This window comes from Nomascus leucogenys, chromosome 2, assembly GCF_006542625.1.
Source record: "Nomascus leucogenys isolate Asia chromosome 2, Asia_NLE_v1, whole genome shotgun sequence".
In the NCBI taxonomy this organism is placed as follows: domain Eukaryota; kingdom Metazoa; phylum Chordata; class Mammalia; order Primates; family Hylobatidae; genus Nomascus; species Nomascus leucogenys.
Genome location: NC_044382.1, coordinates 36771557 through 36791772, shown reverse-complemented (window position 1 = coordinate 36791772; position 20216 = coordinate 36771557). Strand labels below are relative to the sequence as shown.

The 20216-nt window shown below is 48.4% G+C and overlaps 1 protein-coding gene across 1 annotated transcript; it reads left to right on the top strand.

Moving 5' to 3' along the window:
• The first annotated feature begins 1001 nt into the window (after window positions 1-1001).
• Window positions 1002-19968, top strand: DELE1 (DAP3 binding cell death enhancer 1). Its single transcript, XM_030827330.1, has 12 exons — window positions 1002-1864; window positions 2472-2586; window positions 3296-3413; window positions 6026-6173; window positions 7458-7616; window positions 7864-7949; window positions 8053-8149; window positions 11157-11299; window positions 12137-12295; window positions 12391-12483; window positions 15094-15253; window positions 16438-19968. The coding sequence occupies exons 1-12, from the start codon at window positions 1834-1836 to the stop codon at window positions 16674-16676; spliced, it is 1548 nt and encodes a 515-aa protein (XP_030683190.1). The 5' UTR covers window positions 1002-1833; the 3' UTR covers window positions 16677-19968.
• Window positions 19969-20216: the final 248 nt, after the last annotated feature.

Here is a 20216-nt window from a genome sequence, read left to right as displayed (position 1 = left end):
TACGGATGAAGCTCTTGAGACTTAGTGTGGTTAAGCAACCTGTACAGGATAACATACCTATGAAGTAAGCAAGCTGTGATTCCAACCTAGATTTGTGGGACTCCAAAGCCCATTACTAATCCACTGGACCGTGTTCCTGGAGGCCACAAATGCTCTTTCCTCATCTGTCTTCTCAGATCCTAGGACAGGCTGATATATGGCTCAAAAGTTCTTTAACGGCCAGGCGCGGTGGCTCAAGCCTGTAATCCCAGCACTTTGGGAGGCCAAGGCAGGAGGAACACCTGAGGTCCAGGAGTTCGAGACCAGCCTGGCCAACATGGTGAAACCCCGTCTCTACCAAAAATACAAAAATTAGCAGGATGTGGTAGCGGGCGCCTGTAATCTCAGCTACTTGGGAGGCTGAGGCAAGAGAATCGCTTGAACCTGGGAGTCGGAGGTTGCAGTGAGCCGAGATCACACCATTGCACTCCAGCCTGGGCGACAGAGAATCCGTCTCAAAAGAAAAAAAAAAAAGTTGTTTAACATATTAATACAACTTTCAAGCCACATGCCTCGGTCTAGAAGTGCCCCCAGTACACTTTTACCCCAGGTAGCGACTTCCACCCACCTTAAAGTCACATACCTGGAGGAAGGGGATAGGGAGGAAATCTAAACATCTTACTACACTTGAATGTGAGCTCCGTTATTTCACGGATTCAAGTGTGGTGAAACGAACTATTTTTTTTTTTTCCTTTTTTTTGAGATGGAGTCTCACTCTGTCGCCCACGCGCGATCTCGGCTCACTGCAACCTCCGTCTCCCGGGTTCAAGCAATTCTCCTGCCTCAGCCTCCAGAGTAACTGGGATTACAGGCGCCCACCACCACGCGCAGCTAATTTTTGTATTTTTAGTAGAGACGGGGTTTCACCATGTTAGCCAGGCTGGTCTCAAACTCCTGACCTCAGGTGATCCGCCCGCCTCGGCCTCCCAAAGTGCTGGGATTACAGGCGTGAGCCACCGCACCCAGCCGGAACTATTCTTTTCCACAAAAGAACAAACACATACATAACTTTTGCCACGTCTGAAGACGAGGGTTCTAATAGGGCGCGGGTGGTGTCTCAGGTATTTTGAAAGGAGCTACCCAAGAATCTCAGCCTGTCAGATCAGTCATTCCATTTGACCCTATCTGGCGCGTATTGCGGCCCGGACAAGGTAAGGGGTTGGCATGAAGCTGCACAGTGAGATAAAGCTGGGCCGGAGCTAGAACCCAGAATCAAAGCCTTGCCCTGTGCGGTTCTCATCGCCTACGCAGTCGGGCCCTGGCCTGGCCTCTTCAGGCAGGTGGCCTTGAACGGAAGCCCGGCCTACTGGCTTCGTTTGTGGGACCCCGGGGGTCCTCTCCTCCGCCCACGGAGTCTGGTTATTCCCACCTCCTCAAGCCTAGGGCCTGGGGAAGCCTTTCCTCGTTCGCGGCCTCACGGTCTGCAAGGTCCTCTTGCTCCCCTGAAGCCGCTCCAGCCCCGCTTCTCAAGGGTCCCGCTTCCGGGCGGCTCGCTTCGCCACCTGCGGTCCCCTGCCTCGGCTTGGGAACGCCAAGGACATCCCCTACGGAAGCCTGGGCCCACATCCCCATGCCCTTGCCGCATGTCACCTCCCAGCTGGCACCGAATACGCCTCCGCCCTGCACTTCCTCTCTGCAGCGCCGTCTTTCCGGCCGGGCTCCCTTCTAATTGGCCAGCTCCGAGCTTCCTCGGGGATTCGACCACTCCGAGCATCGCGGCGGCCTCTCTAGCCGCTCTCCCGAGGTTTGACCTCGCGCTTTCGGCTGCGAGCTGTCTGTGGTGCTGGCAGCGACATGTGGCGCCTCCCGGGACTCCTGGGCCGAGGTAAGGGACGTCCAGGCAACCAGCGTCACTCTGGGCCGCAAAGACCGAACTGGAGGGGGGGCGGGCCCGAGGAAACAGCCGAAGCCATCGTGGGCGGGGTTAGAGCTAAGGAAGGCGGGGCCTGAAAGAGGGCGGGGAAGTCAGGGGCTGTTGGAATTTGAGATGTGGGTGGGCTTAGCTAGAAGAGGGTGGAGTCCAAGGAGATGGTGGGACTGTTGGGAAGGGGAGGAGTCCAATGGCCGGAGATGGTGTACTGAATGAATGAAAGAGGATTAGGGGCCAATGCAGTAGGCATAGCCAGTGAAGAGAGGAGAGGTTTAGAGTCAAAGAGCCCCAAACATTAGTGAGAGTATATGTATGAACGTTTGATCATCTTAGAACAGTGGTTGGCATCCACAGGAGAGCAGCAGAATCACATGGGCGCTTTTAAAAAATGTGATGCTCTACTCTGAGAAATCTTAGTTTGTTTGTTCTGGGGTACTACCCTAGAATCTGTAGTAGACAAAAGATTCCCATGTGTATCCATGTTTAAGAACCTCTGCTGAGGCAGATGACAGTGATTCCTGGGTTCTTGTTGAGGTGCCTGAGTTTTGGTTGTTCTGTACAGCTCTTCCCCGTACACTGGGACCTAGCCTCTGGAGAGTGACTCCTAAGTCCACCAGCCCAGATGGGCCTCAGACTACCTCCTCCACTTTGCTGGTTCCTGTGCCTAACCTTGACAGGTAAGATACTGCCATTTTACCACTCATTTCCTCCCCGGTCGCCCTTTTTTTTTTTTTTAATTTTTTTGTTTTTTGAGACGGGGTCTCATTCTGTCGCCCAGGCTGGAGTGCAGTGGCGCAATCTTGGCTCACTGCAACCTCCGTCTCCCAGGTTGAAGCAATTCTCTGCCTCAGTCTCCCGAGTAGCTGGGATTACAGGCATCCGTCACCACACCCTGCTAATTTTTATTTTATTTTATTTTTTTGAGACAGAGTCTCGCTCTGTCACCCAGGCTGGAGTGCAGTGGCGCAATCTTGGCTCACTGAAACCTCCGCCTCCTGGGTTCAAGCGATTCTTCTGCCTCAGCCTCCCAAGTAGCTGGGATTTCAGGCATGTACCATCACGCCTGGCTAATTCTTTTTGTATTTTTAGTAGAGACGGGGTTTCACCATGTTAGCCAGGATGGTCTTGATCTCCTGACCTCATGATCCGCCTGCCTCAGCCTCCCAAAGTGCTGAGATTACAGTGTGAGCCACTGCACCCAGCCAATTTTTATATTTTTAGTAGAGACGGGGTTTCACCATCTTGACCAGGCTGGTCTTGAACTCCTGACCTCGTGATCCACCCACCTCAGCCTCCCAAATTGCTGGGATTACAGGTGTAAGCCACCACACCCAGTCCCTGGTCTCCCTTTGGCCCTACTTGACAGCCTCTTATTTCATCATCTAGGTCAGGTCCCCATGGCCCAGGCACGAGCGGGGGTCCAAGGTCCCATGGATGGAAGGATGCCTTCCAGTGGATGTCTTCCTGTGTCTCCCCGAACACCCTATGGGATGCCATATCTTGGGTAAGGCTTCCCCAGCCTCGTCCTTGACCTTTAGTGTAGATGAGAATGATCTTGCATGGGTATACAGCCTAACCTGGAACAAGGGCTAGGGAATCACTGTGTCCATTTAACAAGTAACCCATGGTATTGGAGCATATTCAAGGAGATATTGCCACTTTCTCCACCCCTGCCATGTATGTTTTCCTCATTTCATTCAGTAAACATGTAACACCTCCTCTGGGCCAGGCATTTTTGCTAGTCACTACGGACATAGCAGAGAACAAGATAGATATATTCTTGCCTTCATGGATCTTACAATAAATAATAATACATTGCATCATTTTTTAATTTTTTTTTATTTTAAAATTATTATTATTTTTTTCTGAGACAGAGTCTTGCTCTGTCATCCAGGCTGAAGTGCGGTGGCATGATCTCAGCTCACTTCAACCTCCGTCTCCCGGGTTCAAGCAATTCTCCTGCCTCAGCCTCCCAAGTAGCTGGGATTACAGGCACGCGCCACCACGCCTGGCTAATTTTTGTGTTTTTAGTAGAGACGGGGTTTCACCATTTTGGCCAGGATGGTCTTGAACTCCTGACCTAGTGATCCACCCATCCCAGCGTCCCAAAGTGCTGGGATTACAGGAGTGAGCCACTGCGCCCAGCCTCATAGCATTATTTATTAATGTAAAGTATTATACATGCATTATCTTGTGTAATCCTTACAAAAATCTTAGAAGGGAAATATCACCTTCATTTTACAGATGAGGAATCTCAGGCTCTGAAATATTAGGTGACAGGCGTAGATACCTGTTAAGTAGAGGAGCCAGATTTAACTCTGGAGTTCATGTTCTACTGCTTGGTTGCTGCATCAAATACAGAGCCTAGCCCGTAATAGTTGCTCAATAAATATTTGTTGAACCTGATCTATAAGGTCAGATTCTTACTAGTGAACACTAGGTCTCATAGGGCAGAGTCTTTGCTTTTCAGGCAACGTTCCAGGTAGAAGTTCTGCTTATGAGGTCTTCTGAATGAAGTTGACACACACATCACTCTCATGTTTGTCACAGCTCATCCCTGCTGCTTTCATGCTGTGTACTTTGGACAAATGACTTGACCTCTGTGACCCTTGGCTTTCACATCTATAAATTGGTGTCATCAGCAGAGCTGAGCCTGGGATGTCTCCATGACAAGGTTACCCCCTATGGGGAGCTGTGGACTAAGGCCATATCATACCCTGAAGAGAGGAGCATTTTCCCATGTTGCCAAGGAAGATCTGAGCCCTAGGGCTGTCCCATAGTGAGAAGTAGGAAGTGGGCCTGGATTCCAGAAGTCCCAATGCCATCCCTGTGCTCTGTCACTACTGCTCATATGAAAGGGTCTGCACGCAAGCTGTCCTCAGTACCATAGATACTTGTTTCTGTTCTTCACAATGCTGGTGCCTTTTCTTCTGGCCTTAGACCACACGTCAACCCCACAGACAGGCTTTCCCTGACTCCTTGTCTTGTCAGCACCCCTCTTATGCTCTGTGTAGCTCTCTGATTAGTTTCCTTCTTGGCATTTAACATCACTAGTAGTTATTGTATTTCTCTCTGTAGTTGTGTTTTGTCTTTCTAAACACAAGATGTAAACTTCATGAGGGCAGAAATTATGTCTGTCTTACTTGCTATTGTATGCAGTGCCTGGAGCAACAAGTAAGTATCTGGGTCAACCTGTGTGTTTTTTTAGGCTGGAGCGCAGTGGTGTGATCCTGGCTCACTGCAACCTCTGCCTCCCAGGTTCAAGCAATTTTTCGTGCCTCAGCCTCCTGAGTAGTTGGGATTACAGGTGTGCCCCACCATGCCTGGCTAACTGTTGTATTTTTAGTGGAACAGAGTTTCTCCATGTTGGCCAGTCTTGAACTCCTGGCCTCAAGTGATCTGCCTGCCTCAGCCTCCCAAGTGCTGGGATTACAGGCATGAGCCACTGCACCAGACCCTGGGTCAACCTTCTTAAGCATAACATAAGGAGAGACAAGAGACAGGGAAAACCAAGCAGTCTCTGGGATAAGAGCTAGCTCAGGTCTTCTGCAGACCTGTCAGAGAAGAAACAGCTTTACAAAGCTTACACCTGGAGATGTGTGTGTGCTGGGGTGACTTCATTGGGGGAATGGGAGTTGGTGGAAGGAGGGGTTGTGCAAGACTGGAAAGAGAGCCTAATGGGGAACTCTGACCTGTTGCTATATTTGCAATTAGGCGCCAACCTACCCCATTATCTTTTTGCCTGCTTAGTCTTCGCTTATTTAGTCACTTGATCAAGGATTTATTCAATTTGTACTTATTAGGTCCCTACTATGTGTTAGCACTGTGCTATACTTGGGCACCAGAGATACATTGGTGAGTAAAACATACTTGGTCCCTGCCCATGTTGTGCTTATAGACTAACAGGAGAGACAGACCTTAGATAAATAACTGTAGAGATGATTGTTTAAATGCCAGTGTGTTCAGGGCTCCAGAGAAGTTAGGGTGTTGTGAAAGTTTGTAGTCGGGGAGCTGCCCCACCTGGATTTCCTGAGGAAGTGATGTTTGAATGTAAGGCAGGGTCTGATGGAGTTGACTGGTGAAGGACCGTGTCCTTAAACATGCTGTCTTTCCCAGGGCACTCTGGCCGTGCTGGCCCTGCAGCTGGCAAGGCAAATCCACTTCCAGGCATCCCTGCCAGCAGGACCTCAGCGGGTAGAACACTGCTCCTGGCACAGTCCCCTGGACCGTTTCCTCTCATCTCCCTTGTGGCACCCATGCTCCTGTGAGTTCTCAGTCCTGGGGACAGGAGGGCTGGGCTGGGAGTTTCTCTGGGCCAGGAAGCGTCTCTGGACACACCTCAGGAAAAGAGCCATCAGCAGCTCCTTGCCTTTCCTATCTGAAGTCAGAGGAAGAGGAATGTGGGGAAGTTCTATCCACCCAGGGCGTGGGCCACACCTGCCCCTCAGTGTCTTTCCATTTCCTCCCATCACCTCCAACTGAGGGAGGCCCACAGGGTCCAGACTACTTTAGATTCTGGGTGTGGCTTCCTGGCCCACATTCAACCAGTTAAATTATTCTCTGGTCAGTCACTCAGTCATTCATCAATAAAGGAATCTTTATTGAGCACCTATTATGTGCCATGGTGCAGAGGCAACATAGCCTAGTGGTTGAGGCTCTAGAGTCAGATTATAGAGGTTCAAGTCCCAAAATTGCTGCATACTAGTCTTATGTCCCTGAACAAGTCACTTTTAACTTCCTTCTGCCTTGGTTTCTTCATCTATAAATTGGGGTAATAATAAAACCACCCCATAGGTTTCTTGGGAGGACTAAATGAGTTAATACATGTCAAGGACTTAGGGCAGTGCCTGACACATAGTAAGTGTGTAGTAATCGTTAGTTTAAGCATTAGTTCTTGTCCTTATTATGATGATAATCATTAGCGATATTGCTATCAAAGAAAGTGCTAGGTACTGGGGCTACAACAGTGAGTAAGGTAGATGTCTCCCTGCCACTGAAGAATTTAGGCAGAGGAGTGATTGATGCTTAGGGTGGGAGATCAGCACAAATACAGGCCCCTCTAGACTCCTCTGGAGGGAAGCCAAGGAAACACAGGAGGAGGAGTGTGAAGGAAGTGTCACAGGAGTTTCAAAATTCTTCCTATGGCCTCTAAAACCTCAGGGAGGACTCAGTCAAGCCCGAGCAGCCTGCACTGATCCTCTTCTGACCTGATCACTCTTTTTTTTTCTTTTGAGACAGAGTCTTGCTCTGTCACCCAGGCTGGAGTGCAGTGGTGTGATCTTGGCTCACTGCAACCTCCGCCTCCTGGGTTCAAGCAATTTTCCTGCCTCAGCCTCCTGAGTAGCTGGGATTACAGGCGTGTGCCACTGCACCTCACTAACTTTTTGTATTTTTAATACAGATGGGGTTTCACCATGTTGGCCAGGCTGTTCTCTTGAACTGCTGACCTCAGGTGATCCACCCGCCTCGGCTTCCCAAGGTGCTGGGATTATAGGCGTGAGCCATCGCGCCTGGCCCAGACCTGACTACTCTTGCTGGCTCTTTCCAGCACTGCGACAACACATCCTCCCCAGCCCTGATGGCCCAGCTCCCAGGCACACTGGCCTTAGGGAACCCAGGCTTGGCCAGGAAGAAGCCTCAGCTCAGCCCCGGAACTTCTCACACAACTCTTTGAGAGCAGCTCATCCTCAGGACCCCTCTGAGGAAGGTATGTCCCTGCCTCATGGAATCAGCAGAAGGCAGGGGGCGGTGGTGGCGAGCTAGGCAGATGGACGTTGTTTGCTGCGAAGGGAATTGGCACTCCTGTGAGGTCCCATGCCTTGTGAGGTGATTCAGGGTTATTTCGGTTCCTGGCAAGGGTGCTGGCTGGAAAGCCTGGGTAGACTGGGAGAGTCGGAGAAAAGAAGTACAACTTTCTGCTTTTCCCTGGCCGGGTGTCGGCCTTTCCCTTGCAGGTCCCAGTGATTTTGGCTTCCTGCATGCCAGTAGTAGCATCGAGTCCAAGGCAAAACCAGCCCAGCCTCAGCCCACTGGTGAAAAGGTATTATCCAGATTTGGCCACCTGGATCCCCATAACATTCTCTTGGGCAGGTGGCAATCCCGGTAAACCATCCCTTGGTGAGTCTTTTATATTTCTTTCCCAGGAACAAGATAAATCAAAAACTCTTTCCCTTGAGGAGGCTGTGACTTCCGTTCAGCAGCTCTTCCAGCTCAGTGTTTCCATCGCTTTCAACTTCCTGGGTAACCAAATGGACCCTGCCCCAAGGCAGGAGGGTGGGAAAATGGAAACGGTATGAGGTAGGTCAAATATAGTCAGGATAGGGAGTGGCTTAAACGAGAGATTTTATTTTCTCCCAGGTAGATAGACCAAATCTGGCATGGCAGGGACCCATTCTTATGCAAATGTGGCCTGCCATTTTTAAAACTGGCTCCCATCTTGAGGCGCAGTTCGGCAATTCCAGCTTCTGTCCTGCTGTCCATATTCTAGCCAGCTGGACGGGGCAAGGTAGGGATCACTGCTTCCCTTTAATCTAGACGTTGCACAAATCCTTGTCCAGAATATAGGCACATGGCCACACCTCGCCACAGAGGAGACTAGTTACTGTGTATGAAGGAAAAAATAAATCTTGGAGGGCACGTACCATTCTCTGCCACACCTAGGAAAGAACAGGCTCCTGGGGTTTGGAGCAGATCCTCTATGTGTGAACAGGAACCTCTTACCCTCATGTGGGGACTCCAAATACCCTTCCACTATTTGTCCTGTTCTTTGCAGTAACTTGGCTCATTTTAGGCCTTCTAATGTGGAGACTCAGACTTCCCACAGCATCTGTTGGGGTCTAGTGGGCAGATAGGCAAGAGGCTGGGATTCATTCACAACAAATTTATTGAGCATTTATCTTTTGCCAGTTCCTATTTTAGGTACTGGGGATACAGTGATTTACAAGACAAAGTCCTTATTCTCAGGGAGCAGAAAAACAATAATTGAGAAACAAAAAGAGAATTCAGATGTTGATAGATGTTATGAAGAAAATAAAACAAAGGAATGTGTTAGTGACTTGAGCAAGGAGCAGTTTTTGATTTAGAAGTCCTCACTGAGCAGAAGACCTTTGATCTAAGACCTGTCACAAAGACAGCCACTTTTGTTTCAATCTGGAGAAAGAGCTTTCCAAGTGGTGGGAACCGTAAGCGCAAAAGTCCTGAGGCAGGATTGGATTTTGATTGCTGAAGGAACAAAAGAAAGGTGAGTGTGGCTGGAGCTTAGAGATCTTGGGAAGGGCGGAAGGAGACAAAGCCAGAAAAGCAGGCAGGGGTCAGATCAGGTGAGGTCTTCGGAGCCACAGTAAAGAGTGTGGATTTTCTAAGGGAGACAGGAAGTCTTTGGAGGGCTTTAAGCAGGAGCAGGGAAGGGGGCAGTCACATGATCTGATGTACTTTTCCAAAGATCTCTCTGGCTGCCATGTAGACAGACATGGATTGTAGGATTGCCAGAGGGGAAAAAGGAGACGAGGTAGGCGCTGTTGGTGATGGCTGAACAAAACGTGTCAGTGGCGTCGTCTAGATGAGAGAAAGAAGGGAGCAAGAAGAGTAGATGGATCTGGCTATATTAATGAGCCAGGTGGGAAACAGGAGGATGGTGGGATCCTTTGCAATCTTGAGTCTTCTCCCCAAGGGCAGAGGGCTCTGTCAACCCTGGACAGTGAGTTTTCAGGCAGCAGGGAGGCAAACTTTATTTAATTCACTGCTGGATGAATGGAACCTGGTTTCTCCCTCATTAGCTTTATGTGATTTTGATGGGCAAAGAGTCTCTTCTCAGAATTTTCTTGCCCATCCCTTCATTCATATATTCATTTATTCAGCAAGCGCTTGGCACGGTGGCAGAACGCAAAAGGAGCATAAGCCATAATCATGTTTTGCATTTGTATGGCGCCTTCACCCTAGGCAAAGTTATTTCTTCTACATTCTTTTTCTGCTTCTGCCTCCAGGATTTTAAGTCTAATTGAGGAGACAGGACTTGTACTTTTGAAACAGTTTGGTTTGTAGAAAAAGGCTTGGTATATTAAGTAAGTGCCAAAAAAGTGTTTAAAGTTTGAGTGTGGTCTGAAGGTTCTAGAGCAGACACAGGATGGGAGCTTTGATGGTGGAGGCTGAAAGAGAGATCCCAGGCAGGAGAGACAGTTGAAGCAAAGGCTTTGAGTTGAGAATTGGCCGTGCCCTGATCCTTTCCTGTTTCCTTTTTGTTTGGGCAATGAAAAGAGCATGGGCTTTGGAGTTGGACATGCCTGCATTCAGGTCTTGACACTGCTGTATTACCGCTCCCAATTTCTTCATGAAACAAGATTAACAGTATCACTTGTATCAGTCAGGGTTTGTTGGTTATGAGCAACCTAAACCCACTCTGGCTAACTTAAACACAAAAGGAATCTATTGGGATCTATTGACCTGCCAAGCCTCAGAAATGACAGGAATCAGGGAAGCTCCAGAGACCTAAGAGGCAGCAGCTGATAGACAGTATCTTCAGAATGCTGCTGTCAGAATAAACTTATGAGGGCTGTTTTCTCTCCTTGTCCCAACAAGATCAAGGTTCAGATTCCTGAGAAAGAACCTCCGTGGTTAGGAAGAACACAAGCACATTGATTGACAGCACTAGGGGAGGGATTGTTCCTAATGGGAAATCTAGGTGCTATTACCAAGAGAAGGAGGAATGGTTTATAGTAGGGCAGAACCCACTGCTGTCTATGGCAAACCAGTGAAATATTCAGAAGATAGAAATATATGCAAAGGCCAGGCACAGTGGCTCACGCCTGTGATCCCGACACTTTGGGAAGCCAAGGCAGGTGGATCACCTGAGGTCAAGAGTTTGAGACGAGCCTGGCCAACATGGTGAAACCCCATCTCTACTAAAAATACAAAAGTTAGCCAGGCATGGGGTCAGGCATCTGTAAACCCAGCTACTTGGGAGGCTGAGGCAGGAGAATTGTTTGAACTCAGGAGGTGGAGGTTGTGGTGAGCTGAGATTGCGCCACTGCATTCCAGCCTGGGCAACAGAGCAAGACTCCATCTCAAAAAAAAAAAATATATATATATATATATATATATATATATATATATATATATGTATATATATGTAAAGTGTCTGGCACAAAAAAAGAAAGGGAGGAGGATCAGATGAGGAGTCTGTAGGTACCTGGCTGAGGATGTGGGGAAGTTCACTGAGGAAGCTGTATTTGTGCCCTGTGCCTTCTTACAGGAACAGAGAACGTGAAGAGTGGCGACCACACAGCAGCCTTTTCTTGCTTCCAGAAAGCTGCAGCCAGCGGCTACAGCAAAGCACAGTACAATGCGGGCTTGTGTCATGAGCATGGCAGAGGCACCCCCAGGGACATTAGCAAGGTATTCCCCTGCCCCCAAGCCCGCCTCCTGTGCTGGGCTGCTGAGATTGATGTCTAGAAATGAGCAGTGGGCAGGGATGGGGGAAAGTTTGGCCTCTTTTCTCCAGTTGGTTCTAGCCCAGCTGCGAAGGAAAAATAAGAAAGAAGCTCCTAACTTCCAGGAATTTAGACTCAAAATTCAGGGAGGGCAGAGATTTTGCCTTTCTTCTTTGCAGCTATATCCTCAGCCTAGAATAACATCTTGATGAATGGATTAATTAATTTTTAAAAAGTGGGATAAGAGCACAAAGAGGTTATATGTAAGAATGTATTTCTTAGAGTTGTATGTGAAGGCAAAAAAAACCCCAAAAAAACCTGAAAGTTTCTTCAGTAGAAAACCGGTTAATTACATCTATTTGGGCCTTAAAATGATGTGCTAGATCTGTATGTCAGGGAAGGACATTCATGGTGTACTATTAAAGTTAAAAAAATAGGTTATAAAGTAGTATAGTGTGATCTAAGTCTCTCTCTCTCTTTGCCCCCCCCACATATGTGTGTGCAAATGCATAGATGTCTAAAATGTATGTGTGTGAGTATGTCTAACACATATATGTGAGAAGATATTTGCAAGGCTGTACGCTAAAATTTTAAGCAAGAATAATCTTTAGGAGGCTGAATTTCTTGGGATTTTATGTTTCTATTTTTGGTTTATATTTTTAAGTTTTGGCTTATCTGAATTTTCTGACTAGTCTATAATTATTATGTATTATTTAATTAAAATAATTTTTAAAAATTTCACTGAGTGCAAAAGGTGCTTACAGAGTTGCCAGCCGACTGAGTGTTTCTCCCTTTGCCCCAGGCAGTCCTTTATTATCAGTTGGCTGCCAGCCAGGGCCACAGCCTGGCTCAGTACCGCTATGCCAGGTGCCTACTACGAGACCCAGCCTCTTCGTGGAACCCTGAGCAGCAGAGGGCAGTGGCCATGCTGAAGCAGGCTGCAGACTCAGGCTTGAGAGAGGTGAGTGCCCTTGACAGGGTCTGTTTAAGGTCTCTGAGGCCTGTGGAACCTGAAAGTGACCAAGATGCCTTTTTTTCCTTCCTCCTTGACCACAGGCCCAAGCTTTCCTCGGGGTGCTTTTCACCAAGGAGCCCTACCTGGATGAGCAGAGAGCTGTGAAATATCTTTGGCTTGCAGCCAACAATGGGGTATGAGATCTCTAGTGGACAAGCATGTTGGGGATGAAGCCTGATAAGAGAAGCGATTTTGGAACTGGTACTGAGTTCTTCTGTGCTTAGGAGATTGTTTGATAGGAGCCTTGGCCTGGCTTCAAGCCTTAGTGCTCACTGACTTACTGTGCGACCCGTGGGCAGTTGCAGTAGCACGCCAGAGCTGGCTTGCACCAGGCTGTGAGAGCTGTTGGCAGCTTAAAATCTGCTATGGTGGGAATATTTGCACCACAGAAATTGCTAAATGCCACAAAACAGGGCTTTTTCCCTCCTCGAGAGCCAGTTGTTCAACATTTACCAGCACACTACTGGGCATGGTCACTTCTTGATTCAAACCTGTTTCCTTATCTTTAAAATCAGCATAATAATGCTTGCCTTACCTGTCCGGTACTTCACAGGGTGGTTGCGAGGATCAAAATCTAACTGAGATAACTAACAGGTGTGACAGTGCTGTGAAACCTGTACACATGAAAAACGCATCATTACAAGTGATGGTAACCCAGGGAAATCAGAAGACGCATCAAGTGGAGACAGTAAACAGGGAACACTGCTCAGTTTGGGGTGGGTGGGGATGTCTGGTTGTCTGTGAACTGGGGTCATTGGCATTCAGACAATTCAGATGTGTTCCATGAAGCATTAGTTCTCTGAGATGTTTATAAGTCATAAGAGGAAAAAAAATGATTAGATGAGTTTGGGAAATACTGAGTGAAACAGTTAATGCAGGAAGTCTCAAAGCTTTATGTCACTGTAGATCACTGAAAAAGCCATCTGTAATTTGCTGTATTCCTCAAGTGTATTTGATCAGTATATCTTTTGAGTTGCATCTTGAAGGACCAGGAGTCTTGGATTAAATCAAGCAATATATGCGTGAACTGTAATCTCCCTACATAGGGGACTGCTGCTTCCTTTGTTTACTGGCCAACACACTGATAGCTTCATTGAACTCTTGGGCATCAGAATGCTTTTCCTTGTCTACTCTGTGTTGCCCAAAGTATCTGTAGTAGCTGTCAAAAGGGGACCAATGTCACCAACAGGTATCCACTGCTGTACCTGCCTTGCCTTGAAAGAGCCCCACAGAGCCTTCCAAAGTTGGGCAGGTCTGCACATCCATGTGCAGGGCAAGACTGTGGGCATGCTGGCCTGCTTTAATCAGACCAGCATGCTAGCAGGAGAAATGCACAAAAGGATATCTGTCACCTGCTGTGTGACGCTGTATTGGGACTCAGACCCAACACTCTTCCACCCCACAGGGAATTGTGTCTTTCTGGGTTTGTACTGAGCAATGTTGCAGGGGTGGTGTTTTGGCCTTACATGTGTCCACTGCTGTGTTGTAACCTGGTCTGTAGGCATGAGTCTGCCGTATTTATTGGAGAGACTTTGGCCTGTGTGTTATAGAAGCAGGGGGAGAACGTGTAGAACTCTTCCCAGAAGTTTGACTGTGAAGGGTAGAAGAGAAATGGGACCATGGTTGGGAGTCAATAGTGTTTTGTTTTGTTTTTTTAATTGGGAGAGTGAATATGATTCATATAGTGAATGTAAGCACTTTTCATATAGTGTATTTAATCCTTGCAGCAACCTAATAAGGTAGGTGCTATTAGTATCCCACTTTATAGGTAAGAAAACTGAGGCACCATGAGGTAGAGTCACGTGCCTGAGTTAACACAGCTGGTAAGTGGTAAGTGATGGGAGCACAGACAGTCTGACTATGCAGCTGGACACCCAGCCTCTACCTGCTCCTGTTCCTCCCAGGAGCATAGTTCTCAGTGAGAGGAGAGAGAATCGAGGATCCAGAGCTGGGGCAAAGAGCATAGCTTTTTTTTTTCTTTTTTTTTTTTTTTTTTTTTGAGACGGAGTCTTGCACTGTCGCCCTGGCTGGAGTGCAGTGGCGCGATCTCGGCACACTGCAACCTCCGCCTCCTGGGTTCACATGATTTTCCTGCCTCAGCCTCCTGAGTAGTTAGGATTACAGGTGCACACCACCACACCCGCCTAATTTTTTTTGTATTTTTAGACACGGGGTTTCACTATGTTGGGCAGACTGGTCTACAACTCCTGACCTCGTGATCTGCCCACCTTGGCCTCCCAAATTGCTGGGATTACAGGTGTGAGCCACTGCGCCCAGGCCGAGCATAGCTTTTTAAAGGAGAAGAGTTTCTTTTTCTGTCAGCCCTCCCAGGCAGAGATTCAGGAAGGCACAGGGCCTTTGGGAAGACAACCCTCCACCCTCGCCTCCTTGCTGTTTCAGGGCAATGTAGGAGCCCGACTCCCACGTTTCCTATAACCGGGCTGAGTGTTTCCGGTAGCTTTCCTTGTGCATGCTTTCAGCCAGCCTATGCAAGAGAAGCCTCCACACTGCCCTGGCTGGAATCTCCCCAGGTGGAGGGATCCCCCTCTCCTTTGTGTTGGGTGAGCTCTGAGCCTCTGGCATTTCGTAGTTGGGATCCCTTGCTATGGGACGGGCCAGGACTGGGCCTTGACCCTGCGTGGATGAAGTCCCGGCATGCCTGACTTCACCTTCCTCCTGCCTTAGTATTTCAGTTCCTCATTCCTGCATGTGTGTATCTGTTTGTCTGTCCATTTTCTCCTTAGGACTCACAGAGCAGGTACCACCTTGGAATTTGCTATGAGAAAGGCCTTGGTGTGCAGAGGAATCTGGGAGAGGCCTTGAGATGTTACCGGCAGTCAGCTGCTCTGGGAAATGAGGCTGCCCAGGAGAGGCTGCGAGCCCTCTTTTCCATGGAGGCTGCAGGTACAGACCCAAGTCCAAGCCAACAGGTTCATTCCCTGAGCTCAGTACTCTGTGACAGATGAGTAGGTAGCAGTAGTCTCTGGTCTCCTAGTCATTTCCAACCCCAGTGGTAGCTAAGAATGCAGCTTTTGGGATGGGCGCGGTGGCTCACGCCTGTAATCCCAGCACTTTGGGAGGCCGAGACTGGCGGATCACGAGGTCAGGAGATCGAGACCCTCCTGGCTAACACAGTGAAACCCCGTCTCTATTAAAAATACAAAAAAAAAATTAGTTGGGCGTGGTGCGGACCCTGTGGTCCCAGCTACTCGGGAAGCTGAGGCAGGAGAATGGCGTGAACCCGGGAGGCAGAGCTTGCAGTGAGCCAAGATCGCGCCACTGCACTCCAGCCTGGGTGACAGAGCAAGACTCTGTCTCAAAAAAAAAAAAAAAAAAAAAAAAGGAATGCAGCTTTTGGAGTCAGACAAACCTGAGTTGTTTTTTTTTTTTTTTTTTTTTGTTTTGTTTTGAGATGGTGTTTCACTCTCGTTGCCCAGGCTGGAGTGCAATAGCGCGATCTCGGCTCACTGCAACCTCTGCCTCCCAGGTTCAAGGGATTCTCCTGCCTCAGCCTCTCAAGTAGCCGGGATTACAGGTGCCCACCACGATACCCGGCTAATTTTTTGTATTTGTAGTAGAGTCTGGGTTTCACCATGTTGGCCAGGCTGGTTTCGAACTCCTGACCTCAGGCGATCCACCCGCCTCGGCCTCCCAAAGTGCTGGGATTACAGGTGTGAGCCACCGCGCCCAGTCAAACCTGAGTTTTAACTCTCACTGTCACTGAACTTGGACTCCATGGCTTTGTGCCTCCGTTTCTTCACCTGTTAAAATGAAGGTAATGGTAGCACCTAACTCATTAAGTTGTCATAAGGATGAAATGAGATGACACTAAGGGACTTAGCACAGCCTGACAACACAGTAAGTATTGAACAAATGGTAGCTGCTCTGATGATTTGGTAGGAGAGACAATATCCCAAGGTTGCCTGAATTACCCTTCTAGGGCTCTGAGAACCCTGCTCAGTCATAAGTCACTGGGGTTGGGAGTTAACAATGCCTGAGGAACCAAGCCCTTGAAGAAGTGCTGGCTCCAAAGTAGGAATCCAAGAATATACAGCATGAGTAAGAGTTGCTCTCACCTCTTCTTGTAGCCCCGGGGCACAGCGACCTGACAGTTACAGGACTGAAGTCTTTCTCCAGCCCCTCCCTCTGCAGCTTGAACACCCTGCTAGCAGGAACCTCACGCCTACCACACGCCTCGAGCACAGGGAACCTTGGCCTCCTCTGCAGAAGTGGGCATCTCGGAGCCAGCCTGGAAGCCTCCAGCAGGGCTATTCCCCCACACCCCTACCCACTGGAAAGGAGTGTTGTAAGACTAGGTTTTGGCTAAGGTGAGATAAAACATAGTCACTGGTGCCTCTTAGGGGCCAGAGGGGGCAGGAGGTTGGATAACAAAAATAGAGCATCAGCAACGCCTTCCAGGTAGAAATTCCAGCGGGAGTTCAGGTTCCCAAGCAATTTCACGTACATGGCTAGTAAGTGACTGATCTTTCCCCCCACTTGGTAGCCTCACAGATGAGTCTTGGATGCATTCACAGTCATTTCTGGTCTGTGCACCAAAGGATGCATTCAGTGACCTATGAAAAACCCTACTGAAGGGTCCAGAGACCCTGGTGCTCACCTTAGCCTTTGTCTTTGAGCAAATAACTTTCCTTCTTCCTTCCTATGCCTCGGTTTTCCCACGTTTAAATCTGTACTACTGTTTGCCAATGTCTGATTTGTGTATCCCTGGTTCACAAGAAGATTTTAGGTGGTATTCAAATTAATATTTTCTATTTCAGTAGTTATATATTTAATGTATAATATAAAAAATGTGACTAGCATATTGACCTGTAGTTTGACAGATGTTCTGTCTAGGATAAAGCTAACTGTAAAAAAAAAATAGTGACTCAGTTTAAAGAAAAACCTAACGTAAAAGTGGGCACAGATCCAGAGAGGTAGCAAAAATCATAGCGGTGGTTCCGTGAATGGCTGACACTTAGGAAGCACTGAATTAGGCCATCCTCAAGACTACCTCCACCATTCACCTCTGTTCATCCCCCATGGGCTCATAATCGTTTTCATTTCACCTTTGATTTGGAAGGAAGAAGTTTCTTGCCCAAATGCCTGGATGTGTCTGCTTGACTTTCAGAACTTCCCACCTCAGCCCTAAAGATAGAGCCTGTGGGTTCTCAGAGAGATATCACAACTTGAGTCCCGAAGAAGAGGCCAGTTACCCACCCACCTTTCCCCAAACCCTAAGCACCTGCACCAGTGCAGTCAAGAAGAGGAAAGTGTGTGAAGACCCAGGTCTGGCTCTGCCACTTGCCTGGCCATGTCACCTTGAAGCAGTGACCTGACTCCCTATATTGTTTCCTCAGTTGTAGACCAAAGGCAATGGTGTCTGCCCTCCTACCTTACAAGACAAATGCAAGGGCATTTCACCACAGAGAGGACCTTTGTGCTCACTTTGGCCCAGGAGGCAGTGATGCTCATGGTTGCATGACTTTATGAGTCGCTGGGCCAGGATGAGGACCTGGGCCTCCTGACTCCTGGCCCAGAGTTCTTGTCCATCAGTTCACAATGCAATTTTATGTGAAAGCATTATGACTGTCCTACCCATGGGAGAGTAAATGTAGATTGAATGCTAGGAGTCTTAAAGCTGGAGAGTGTAGATTTTGAGGTCCCCGGTTGGGAAACGTGCCAGAAATGTCTAGGTGTTTAATAAAACAGATAATGGATTATCTCATCACTCTTGCCCTTGAATGTGTTGGGAAGAGCCAGGGAGACGGGCAGGGGGAGCTGAAAGCTGAGGCTCCGTCCTCATCTCTAAACTCTCCATTAACCAATGTAAAGGATCTTAAAAGCTTCTCCAAGAGAGAGACTTAGGAAAAAAAAAAAGATTTCTGAGTCAGTGCTAATGAGTCCAATTACTGAATTTGTGAATAGCTATTCCCTGGCTTCTGGATGTTAGCCCAAGTTGAATAGCATAGATGTGGTGGAGGGTGGGGGCTGGGAGGGATAGAGGGCCCACCCCCCACAATCCCATGACTGTTTGAGTGGAGACCAACCAGCTTGGCCAATTCAAAGGCAAGAAGATTTGAGGGGAGAAAGTTGTCCACATTTCCCTCTCTGCTTCCCACCCCACCTCTCTCAACTTCTAAATGGTCCTGCCACACTTTCCTAGCACCTCCCTTTCACCCGGGGAGCCCAAGCGTCCTCTAGCTCCAGCTCCTCGCCTGCTCCCTGCCTCCTTTTCAGGGCTGCCCTGCACACTGGCTTACCACTGTTGGACCCTGCACGTGGCCATCTTCCACAGATGGCACTCCTTGGGAGCAGGGACCTTGTCTTTGTATTCCAGTGTCCCCAGCACTGAGTGCAAGGCCCCGTGCAGGGTAGGAAACCTGAGGTTTCAAGCTCAGGGTTTTAAGCTGTGCAGTGCACTAAGCTCTCTGCCAAAAAACAAACAAAAAAAGGTTTCTGTGGTTAAATAAGTTTGGGAAATGCTGCACCAGACGTCCCCTTTTTATAGATTCACAATACACATCAGCATATTTGAGGTTCCAAGAAGTCCTCCAGTAAAGAACTTGGTTAACCCAATGTTTTCCCTCACTGAGTTGAGCCCAGAGCCCGTTTGCCTACAGATTGCTTTTGGGCCTTCCTGGGGCACCCTCTGCGTGAAATGTCACTGTGTGCCCTCCCTGTGGAGCCCCACTCCCCAGCCTCCTCCCCTCTGTGGTCATTTTGGATTTTCTGACTACTTTTTCTAGCCATAGCTGGGGCCGAGGGCTGGTTCACAGTCTGGCCACTGGGCGTCCTGTGGTGAAGGCCAGATGCAGCCCTCCCTGAGTGGCTCTCCCTCCCACTCAGTCACTACTGAGCTAAATACTGATTCAATTTGGGGTGCCAAAGGTTGGGGGTAGGATATTTTTAAGCTCTCCAGTTTAAAAAGGAAGGGCCTCTCCTGTGGAAAGGGAAGGATGGCAGAGTCGTGAGAAAGGTGTTGTCAAGGGACCAAAAATCCTTGGCTGTTCAGTCACTGCGGTCTTGATCCAGCCCCGGGGGATGGGCCTCATTGGCAGAGATGGGGACTGCTGTGCTTTTGCCATTAAAATTCTGTTATTAATGACTCATCATCAGTGCCCCAGAGGAAGTGTGAGAGGATGAGAGGGAGGTGGCTCCCTTCAGCAGGGCCAGCCTGGGTCAGGATGCTGTGTTAAAGCCCAGCATCCTCACCAATGAGACCTCTGTGGGAAGCTCTACTGCCTCAGTTTCCCTATCCGGAGATGCTGTTTTCAGGGAGTCCTGACACTACGATGGGAACAAGTCTATTTGGTTCACTATATCATTAGTGCTAATATAGTGTGGGGCACTCAGATGTTCAGTAAATATACATTCAACAAATAAGTGAGTGATTATACTCAACTCCCCCCACCCAATGCCCAGCACCAAGCCTACCCAGCACATAGTAGGTACTTTAAGTAATTTGAATGAATAATTTTAAATGACTTGAATGAATAATTCTGTATTGCCCCCCACTCGCCACCTGTACACACACACACGCACACGCACACACACACACAGTTTCCTGTGCTACTTCTGGCACTTAGTAATTGTTCAATAAACACAAAATGTTTGTTGCATGAGTATTTCTGATCATGTCCTACTCCTCCCCCATTGTACCCAAAATTTAGTAGGAGCTAGAAAATGCTTATCTGTTTTCTAGGTACACACTATGTGCCAGGCCAGGCCTCTCCCTCCTCCTGTCCTCTCTTTTTTGGGATTTGGTTCTCTCCAGAGTTTCAAAGGTAGTGGTTGCCACATCACTCTTATTTCAGCCAGAGAAGAGACAGGGTCAATGAGCTGCCAAACTGAAGTTGGGTGACAGACA

Excerpts from the sequence above, each read along its gene's own strand:
- DELE1 (XM_030827330.1), top strand. The coding sequence starts at position 1,834 with ATGTGGCGCCTCCCGGGACTCCTGGGCCGAG. Across the intron at positions 2,587-3,295 it reads CCTGTGCCTAACCTTGACAG|GTCAGGTCCCCATGGCCCAG; the intron begins GTAAGATACTGC and ends TTCATCATCTAG. Across the intron at positions 11,300-12,136 it reads CCCCCAGGGACATTAGCAAG|GCAGTCCTTTATTATCAGTT; the intron begins GTATTCCCCTGC and ends CCTTTGCCCCAG.